This window comes from Tupaia chinensis, unplaced genomic scaffold (genome assembly GCF_000334495.1).
Source record: "Tupaia chinensis unplaced genomic scaffold, TupChi_1.0 Scaffold144255_1, whole genome shotgun sequence".
NCBI classification, from domain to species: Eukaryota; Metazoa; Chordata; class Mammalia; order Scandentia; family Tupaiidae; genus Tupaia; species Tupaia belangeri.
The window spans coordinates 1,736,579-1,745,151 of NW_006204113.1; the positions used below are offsets into that span (position 1 = coordinate 1,736,579).

An 8,573-nucleotide genomic window follows, 5' to 3' on the forward strand; every position below is an offset into this window, starting at 1 on the left:
CCCCCCGGGCCCCCCCCGCCACACCCGGACCGGCGGCTGGAGGAGACCGGACCCCCCCAAAACTGGACCCCCCGACTCCAGTCCTGATCTGTTCGTCCCCTTCTCCCCTTAGACGGGCGTCTGAAACTCTGGAAAGCAGGACCTGGCCAAGCCGCCAGACAGAGCCGGGCCTAGCCCAGAGCCATGGAGAGCTGCTACGACCCAGTGAGTCACGCTGCCCGGGCCTGAAGCCGGCCAGTTGCCCCTCGTCTGTGGTTGTCTGAACACCCCCTCTCCCTTACACCTGTATGCCCGTCGTTACCTCAGTTCACCTGTCAGCCTGTCCGTCAGGCTGCAAATTCTCTTTTCAAATGTAGCGAACTTACAGGCCTGGGAGGAAGGGGGAATGACATATGAGGGCTTAGCGATGGGGAGGGGGGCTCTAGAGATGGGTCAGAAGCCAGCAGTCACCCTTGTCTGGCTCCAAACCAGGGTCTGGATGGCATCATCGACTATGACTTCAAATTCAACCCCTCCATTGTGGAGCCCAAGGAGCCCGCCCCAGAGACAGGTGAGTGCTGCCCTGAGTCCCCTCTGGTCTGGTGTGCTAGAGGGAGGGCATGTGTCCTCTGGCTGGAGAGTGGGCTGGGAGATCCTTGCTCAGCAAGGCCCTTCTGTCCCCAGCTGATGGCCCCTACCTGGTCATCGTGGAACAGCCTAAACAGGTGAGTGAGCCAAAGGGATGGAGTGGGGGGCTTCAGCTCTGGGGACAGCTGGGGTAGCCATGGGGGCAGTGCTGAGGAGGCTGTCGGGGACTGGAGAGTGGGCTGCTGCCCATCACAGTGGTTCAGGGCAGACGCTACCTGGTCAGTGCGGCCCCTGCTGCCCAGGGGTGTGGCTTACCGTGGTGGTCTTTTCTGGTCACAATGTCACTCTATCCTTGGACCTTCAGCGAGGCTTCCGATTTCGGTATGGCTGTGAAGGCCCCTCCCATGGAGGACTGCCAGGTGCCTCCAGCGAGAAAGGCCGCAAGACCTACCCCACTGTCAAGGTGAGCCACGGTGGTGCTAGAGAGTGGGCTGCTGGGGGGAGCGTCCATGAGCATTACTGACAGCCCCTGCCCCTCCCAGATCTGTAACTACGAGGGACCAGCCAAGATCGAGGTGGACCTGGTAACCCACAGCGACCCACCTCGTGCTCATGCCCACAGCCTGGTGGGCAAGCAGTGCTCGGAGCTGGGGGTCTGTGCCGTGTCTGTGGGGCCCAAGGACATGACTGCCCAGTAGGTGCCCCTGCCCCGGGCCCCCACCGTTATGACCCCTCATCGCCTGCCAGTCCTCTGTGAGCTTAGCAGCTGAGCAAGGGGAGAAACTTTGGTTGGCCCCAACACCCAAGGGCCTAAGGGAGAACGAGAACAGCTTCCTTGAGGAAGTGAGGCTAAGGTGGGCCCTGACAATGGGGAGAGAGCCTCTGGGAGAAAGAACCGAATGGGCCTCTGACTCTTCCTCTTCCCCAGATTCAACAACCTGGGCGTCCTACATGTGACCAAGAAGAATATGATGGAGATTATGATCCAAAAACTCCAGAGGCAGCGCCTCCGCTCCAGGCCCCAGGGCCTTACGGGTATGGGGACCAGGGGACGTTATGGGAGATGCTTTGGAAGGAGCAGGGCAGGGGGAGCAGCCCAGGGGTCACACATGTATCTGCTGCCCAGAGGCTGAGCGGCGGGAGCTAGAGCAGGAGGCCAAGGAGCTGAAGAAGGTGATGGATCTGAGCATCGTGCGGCTGCGCTTCACTGCCTTCCTGCGAGCAAGCGACGGCTCCTTCTCCCTGCCCCTGAAGCCCGTTATCTCCCAGCCCATCCATGACAGCAGTGAGTAGCCCTACCCTGGCGAGGCAGGCCTGGGTGCCAGAGGGAGCGCGAGGGGCAACCTCATGCTGTGGAGTGAGACAGGCCTGGGCTTGAGCCTGGCCCTGCCACATATCAACTGAGTGATCCTAAGCAAGTCATTTCCTGCTCTGAATATTGCTTCTATCTTTGGGAAATGAGGAGAGTAGTCGCTCCTGCGCCTTTGGGGTTAGGGAGATAATAAAAACAAAGCACCTGGTTCCATAATGTGGCCATGGCAATCATGTCATCTCAACTGATCCGTGGCCCACCCCCATAGAGTCTCCGGGGGCCTCAAACCTGAAGATCTCTAGAATGGACAAGACAGCAGGCTCTGTGCGGGGTGGAGACGAAGTTTACCTGCTTTGTGACAAGGTGCAGAAAGGTGAGGCTGGAGCCCTGGCTGGGAGCTAGGGACACTGGGTGTGATGTTGAGAGCCAGGGCAGCTCCAGGGATTCCCCAGAAGTTGTGGCCCAGCTTCCATTTTTCCTGTAGATGACATTGAGGTTCGGTTCTATGAGGATGACGAGAATGGGTGGCAGGCCTTCGGGGACTTCTCTCCCACAGATGTTCATAAACAGGTACCCAGGGGCCAGGGCGTGCCTGGGAATGGGGCTGAATTGGGCAAAGGCCTTACTGACAGCCTGCATCGCCCTCCTCCCAGTACGCCATTGTGTTCCGGACACCCCCCTATCACAAGATGAAGATCGAGCGGCCTGTGACCGTGTTCCTGCAGCTGAAACGCAAGCGTGGGGGCGATGTCTCTGACTCCAAACAGTTCACCTACTACCCTCTAGTGGAAGGTGGGTTTGGGCTTTAGTATGGGGGCGGGGTGGGTCCCGGATCAGGGGGCCCATGAACTAAGTCAGGAATGGGGTGGTCCCAGAGGCACTTCCTAAGAGCCAGCAGAGGGACCTGGGGGGAAGGACCCCTGAGGCAGGGCCCATGAATGGGGGTTTTGACATCCCATTTCCCCCTGTCCCCAGACAAGGAGGAGGTACAGAGGAAGCGGAGGAAGGCCCTGCCTACCTTCTCCCAGCCCTTCGGAGGTGGCTCCCACATGGGTGGAGGCTCTGGGGGCTCGGCTGGGGGTTATGGAGGAGCTGGAGGAGGGAAGGGGGTGTGGTGGCGGGAGGGGAGCAAAGGAGGGAGGGGTAAAGCGGAAGAAAGTTGTGGGGAAAGGACTCTGGGCGAGCCCTGGGTACTACACCCCCTCCGCAGCCCTTCCTGTCCGCACAGGTGGCAGCCTCGGCTTTTTCCCCTCCTCCTTGGCCTACAGCCCCTACCAGTCCGGTGCGGCCCCAATGGGCTGCTACCCGGGAGGCGGGGGCGGGGCGCAGATGGCCGCCACGGCGCCCGGCGTGGATACTGGGGAGGAAGCAGTGGAGTCGAGCACTGCCCCCACGGGCCCGCAGTGCGAACCGCAGGCTCCGGAGATGCTGCAGCGAGGTATGGCCTCTGCAGTCGGGTGATCGGGATGGCGTGGGTAGGGGCCTAGCACGTACCCACGCCCCTTGTTGCCCTTGTCGCCCCCAGCCCGGGAGTACAACGTGCGCCTGTTTGGCCTGGCACAGCGCAGCGCTAGAGCCTTGCTCGACTACGGCGTCACGGCGGACGCGCGCACGCTGCTGGCGGGACAGCGCCACCTGCTGACCGCGCAGGACGAGAACGGAGACACGTAGGCCGGCGAGAGCGGGAGGGTGCCTGGGCTTCCCAGGACTGGACCAGGGTTGGAAGGTCCTGGGATAGGGGGCAGGAAGGAGACCTATGAGGAGCCGGGGCTGTGGAGTTGGGCAGATCGGGCTTCTAGACCGCCCTTGCTGTTTACTAGTTCTGTGGACGCTCAGGCTCCCCAAACTTCATTTTTGTCTGGAGAGGGAAGTAATAATAGTACTTATACCTCCAAGGTGCTGAGGAGGACCAGGTTCAGGTACAGTGATGCTCTTGGAGGTGTTCTGGGCTTGGCAGGTCCCAGCCAGGGAGACTGGACGCATGGGCACTTGGGGCAGAGGAAGCTCTGAGTGGCTGGGCTTGGCCTGAGTTTCCCCCCCTGCCACAGGCCGCTGCACCTGGCCATCATACATGGGCAGACCAGCGTCATCGAGCAGATAGTCCACGTCATCTACCATGCCCAGCACCTCGGTGTTGTCAACCTCACCAACCACCTGCACCAGGTGAGGGGGCACCTGGGGTGAGAGGGCAGGCTGCGAGGCAGGTGGTTCTGAGACAGCTGGCTCACCCTGCCTTCTCCCCCAGACACCTCTGCACCTGGCAGTGATCACTGGGCAGGCCAGGGTGGTGAGCTTCCTGCTGCAAGTGGGTGCAGACCCGGCCCTGCTGGACCGTCATGGAGACTCGGCCCTGCACCTGGCACTGCGGGCAGGTGCTGGTGCCCCCGACCTGCTGCGTGCACTCCTGCACAGTGGGGTGCCCACTGTGCCTCAGCTATTGCACATGCCTGATTTTGAGGGTGAGTTCTTCATCTCATCTGGGGAGCGGTGGGAGAGGTTTGGGGCCAGAAGCGGGGAGGGGGATGTGGTGAGTACATCAAGTGGACATGAGGTGTCAGAGTGGGTTGGTCAGAGCTAGTCTTGGAGCCCTGTGGGGGTTGCGGCTGCAGGCTGAGTGTCTGGCACCTCTAGGATTGTACCCAGTACACCTGGCGGTCCACGCCCGGAGTCCTGAGTGCCTGGACCTGCTGGTGGACAGCGGGGCTGCAGTGGAGGCTGCTGAGCGGCAAGGAGGCCGGACTGCCCTGCACCTGGCCACAGAGATGGAGGAGCTGGGGTTAGTCACCCACCGGGTCACCAAGGTGAGACTGAGGGCTGTGGAAAGGGTGGGGCTGGGTGCCGAGGGGCCAGGGGTGGTAGAGATGGTGGGGGGCAGCCAGTGGCACTGTGCTATGTCAGCCACTCCCTTGCACCCACAGCTCCATGCCAACGTGAATGCCCGCACCTTTGCGGGAAACACACCCCTGCATCTGGCAGCTGGACTGGGATCCCCAACCCTCACCCGCCTCCTTCTAAAAGCTGGTCAGTCTCACCCTTAGGGGCATATCAACAGAGCACGGGGAGGAAGATGGGTGCCTCCCAAGTCTCCCTACTTAACAGTCCTTAATGGGGGCCCCCGTCATGCATCCTGATGACTGCCTTCCTCCCGCAGGTGCTGACATACACGCAGAGAACGAGGAGCCCCTGTGCCCTCTGCCCTCGCCCCCCACCTCTGGTAGTGACTCAGATTCTGAAGGGCCTGAGAGGGACACTCGAAGCAGCTTCCGAGGCCACACACCTCTTGACCTCACTCGCAGCACCAAGGTGAGGCCGGCCTGGGTGATAAGTACCGAGGAACAGGGCAGCCCCTGGGCTTGGGTATGGGGGCTGGGGTACCTGAACTTGGGGCTACCTGACGGGACTGGGGGGAAGGTGGTAAGTCTAAGGCTGTCCCCTCAGGTGAAGGCCTTGCTGCTCAATGCTGCTCAGAACACCATGGAGCCCCCCCTGAGCCCACCCAGCCCTGCAGGTGAGCACTCAGCATGTGTTCCCAGCCCCGGGCCCTCTCCCAGAGGTCTCTGCTCCTTCAAGACCTCAGAGGAGTCTCCTTTCTCTGCCCCATCATCCATCTTTTGCCCCCAGGGACCTTGTCTGCCAGACTTTATGGCAGAAAGGCAGTGTCCCCGTGGCCATGGCCCCGCCCAGCCCAGGGTGACTGACATGTCTACGTGTGTGTCCCCAGGGCCAGGGCTTTCGCTCGGGGATACAGCCCTGCAGAACCTGGAGCAGCTGCTGGATGGGCCAGAAGCCCAGGGCAGCTGGGCAGAGCTGGCAGAGCGGCTGGGGCTGCGCAGCCTGGTGGACACGTACCGGAAGACGGCCTCACCCAGCGGCAGCCTCCTGCGCAGTTACGAGGTGGGTGCCCCACTCCCTGCCCAGCCCTCCACTTCCTTTCCCCAGTCTCCGACCCCAGGGCTCCCACCCCACATCCTAACTATAATTCAGACCTCACGTCTCCTCCTCCTCAGCTGGCCGGTGGGGACTTGGCGGGTCTGCTGGACGCCCTGTCTGACATGGGCCTAGAGGAGGGAGTGAGGCTGCTGAGAGGCCCAGAGACCCGAGACAAGCAACCCAGCACAGGTAAGGGGGCCTGTCTGGAAGGTGGTCTGGGCCTGGTGGGTGGGAGGCCTGAGGCCCTAACTAGCCCGTTCTTCTCCCCATGTGCCCCAGCAGAGGTGAAGGAAGACAGTGCCTATGGGAGCCAGTCAGTCGAGCAGGAGGCAGAGAAGCTGGGCCCACCCCCTGAGCCACCAGGAGGGCTTTGCCATGGGCACCCCCAGCCTCAGGTGCACTGACCTGCCACCCACCTCCAGTCCCCTTCCTGAACCCCCTGTACAGCATCCCTGCCGATTCCAAATCTTATTTAACACCCCACACCCATTCAGGGGCAAATAAAGGATTCTCATAGGAAGGGAAGGGCTCCTCCCCAGTCGATGGCCGCCCCCAGTATGACTCCTGTTGCTGGAACCAGCCACCGACCCTGGGCCCAAGCCAGGCACTAGAGAGAAGGAGGAGGCCCAGCCAGCAAGTCCAGAGCGGTTTTAATGGGGGTGGAGGCTGTACAAAGGGCAGGGCCCACCCAGAGGGAAAGCAAGACCGTGCTGCCCCAGCCCGTGAACAGGGCCGCCCTTCTCCCACCGTGGGAAGGGAGGGTGAGCCCCTGGGAGGGAGGAGGGAAACCAGCTCAGCCCCAGCTCCCGGCCTCTGCGAACCAGGCCCCAGGATGGAGAGGGACTGCTGGTGTCAGGGTGGGGGTGGGCTCAGCAGAAATTGGAAATGTTGTCAGCCTCTCCCCAAAAAAGCATCAAAAGTTCAGGGGTACTGGGCCTTCCCACCCCCGCCCGCCCTGTACGAAAAAGTGCAAAACATTATCACAAAAAGGGGGTCTCAGAGGGGCCCTCAGCCTAGGCTCCTGAGGCCTGTGCCCCAGCCCTGCCCTACCCCGGACACCGCGTCCGGCGCGGTCGGGCCCTGGGCCTGGAGGCCCTCGTGGGTGGCCCGAGGCCGGCCCGGGCTCAGACAGAGCCATGTCATCATGCAGGTGCCTGAGGCACCCCCACACACGCCATCGGGATCTCATGGCTTCCTCCTCCCACTGCCTGCCCCTGCCCGAGGCTCTGAGCCTTGATGCTGAGCCTGGGGCTGGCTGGAGGGGTTGGGCTGCAGGGGGGGACCGGAGTGAGAAGCGGGGAATCCGTCCTCCGTGTTCCCAGCCTGGGCTAGGGCTGCCTCCACCGCATCCAGCTCTTCACTACCGGCCTTCAACTTGAGCCGGAGCAGTGCTGCGTAGGTGCCGTAGCGGGATTTCTGGGGCAGAGAGGTGGCTGTGAGAGCCTGCTCACCACCCTCTGCCCATCTCACCCCTTCTGGATCAGGAAAGGACGCCACAGCTCCCTGCCCATCTCTGAATCCCCAAAGCCTTCAGAGGCTGTGAGATGATCCTCTGGCAGGTGGAGAACCTCTGGGCTCTCCTCTAGCGTTTGCTAGAGTTGGGGACGCAGCGCTCGACAGGCACCTCACTCCTGACCCTAGTGGGTGTGGCATGTTACCCCTGCCCCACAGAAGAGGAGGCTCAGAGGGATGCAGTAACTTCCCAAGGTCACCCAACTGGTTCCACTCTTAGGGGTCTGTGTCTTTAACCAACCATAGTCAGCCTGTGTGTGGAGACACAGGTGCGGAGGCAGGGGGGCGCACCTCAAACTCCAGGTAGGCCTCCTTCTGCCGCTGCTCTTCAGCCTCCTTGCCCCGGGCCTTTTTGCCCGGTTGGGCAGCCCGGTGTTCCCGCAGCTCACTTGCCATGGCCTTTAGCTTGGCCTCGTGGGTCCGCACCTGCTCCTCCTGGCGGCCAGGGCGAGGACAGTCAGGGTCACTATAGTGCTTTTGTGCAGATGTTTAAAAAGGCGCCCCTTCCTTTGAACGGAAGCACCATGTCTGCGTTCACTGCCGGGCGAGTGGGGATGGGGGTTGGCTTCAGCCTTCACTCTCCCCCGTGGCCAGGGCCCCGCGCAGGGAACACCTACATAATCACACACTGCAGCCTTGAGGGCAGTGAGTCAGGGCCTGGGCTGCCCCACTCCATCCCACTGGGACTACCTGGGAGAGGCGGGTGGCAGCGCTGGGCAGGAGGGGGCGGCTGAACTTCTTCTGGGAACTGACAGCAGCTGGGAAGGGTGGCGCAGAGAACATGGCGGCCACCACATTGATGCGGGTGATCCAGGACTGCATCTGCTCCAGACTCCTGTGGAGACAGAGTCCCTTGGGACCTGGGCCCAGGGTTCCTGTCCACAGATATCAATCCTGGCTCAGGGTGTGGCGGTCCAGGGACGAGGGAGGGGGCCAAGATAGGGGACCGGGTGAGGAGGTCTGGGGGCAGAAGACACTCACGGGGCCTGGAAGAGGAAGACCCGCCAGTCGGCCGTGCGCAGGTAGAAGACATGGGGCCTCTTGCTGTAGTCGTGGGCGCGGGTGGCTAGGGCGTGGTGGATGCTGATGGCATTCTTGAGCTCTGCCTCTGAAAGGGCCTTCCCTGGCTGGTACTCCTCCTGCGGGGTGCCCATCTGTCCTGGCCCCAGCCCCGGGAGCCGAGCCCAGCTCGACCTCTCGCCGCCCCGGCCCGCACACCCCGCCCCCAGCCTGGCCCCGCCCCTCGGGCCTG

General features: G+C 62.4%; 2 protein-coding genes across 14 annotated transcripts in view; one reads left to right on the top strand and one right to left on the bottom strand.

The window, feature by feature from the left end:
* Nucleotides 1–6: 6 nt before the first annotated feature.
* On the top strand, nt 7–6,329 carry NFKB2 (nuclear factor kappa B subunit 2). Of its 6 annotated transcripts, none has more exons than XM_027767409.1 (22): nt 7–204; nt 472–550; nt 664–704; nt 932–1,030; nt 1,110–1,261; nt 1,496–1,602; nt 1,694–1,852; nt 2,148–2,252; nt 2,364–2,449; nt 2,533–2,671; nt 2,855–2,980; nt 3,108–3,317; nt 3,405–3,546; nt 3,928–4,042; nt 4,125–4,338; nt 4,511–4,680; nt 4,798–4,900; nt 5,031–5,182; nt 5,318–5,387; nt 5,601–5,773; nt 5,887–5,998; nt 6,089–6,329. In XM_027767409.1, the coding sequence occupies exons 1-22, from the start codon at nt 184–186 to the stop codon at nt 6,211–6,213; spliced, it is 2,700 nt and encodes an 899-aa protein (XP_027623210.1). In that variant the 5' UTR covers nt 7–183; the 3' UTR covers nt 6,214–6,329. The 6 variants fall into 6 exon arrangements, with proteins under 6 accessions (XP_027623210.1, XP_006166414.1, XP_027623211.1 ...); XM_006166352.3 differs by having other exon boundaries at nt 6,092–6,329; XM_027767410.1 differs by lacking the exon at nt 2,855–2,980.
* Nucleotides 6,330–6,442: 113 nt separating this feature from the next.
* PSD (pleckstrin and Sec7 domain containing) overlaps nt 6,443–8,573 on the bottom strand; it is a 17,745-nt gene continuing 15,614 nt past the window's right edge. For 5 of the 8 annotated variants that reach the window (XM_014583340.2, XM_014583339.1, XM_006166356.3 and 2 more), the window contains 3 exons: nt 8,012–8,156; nt 7,613–7,756; nt 6,443–7,225 (listed from right to left, as the gene is read on the bottom strand). In XM_014583340.2, the coding sequence (XP_014438826.1) occupies nt 6,995–7,225; nt 7,613–7,756; nt 8,012–8,156 (520 nt within the window). In that variant the 3' untranslated portion in view covers nt 6,443–6,994. Of the gene's footprint in view, nt 7,226–7,612; nt 7,757–8,011; nt 8,157–8,302; nt 8,461–8,573 lie in introns of those variants that run through there. The other 3 variants (XM_006166359.3, XM_006166358.3, XM_006166357.3) reach the window with 3 other exon arrangements.

What these genes read in the sequence shown, in the direction of transcription:
- NFKB2 (XM_027767409.1), top strand. Translation starts at nt 184, where the DNA reads ATGGAGAGCTGCTACGACCCA. An exon ending in AGACCTACCCCACTGTCAAG is followed by an intron (nt 1,031 to 1,109) that starts GTGAGCCACGGT and finishes TGCCCCTCCCAG; the next exon opens with ATCTGTAACTACGAGGGACC. An exon ending in TCACCAACCACCTGCACCAG is followed by an intron (nt 4,043 to 4,124) that starts GTGAGGGGGCAC and finishes CTTCTCCCCCAG; the next exon opens with ACACCTCTGCACCTGGCAGT.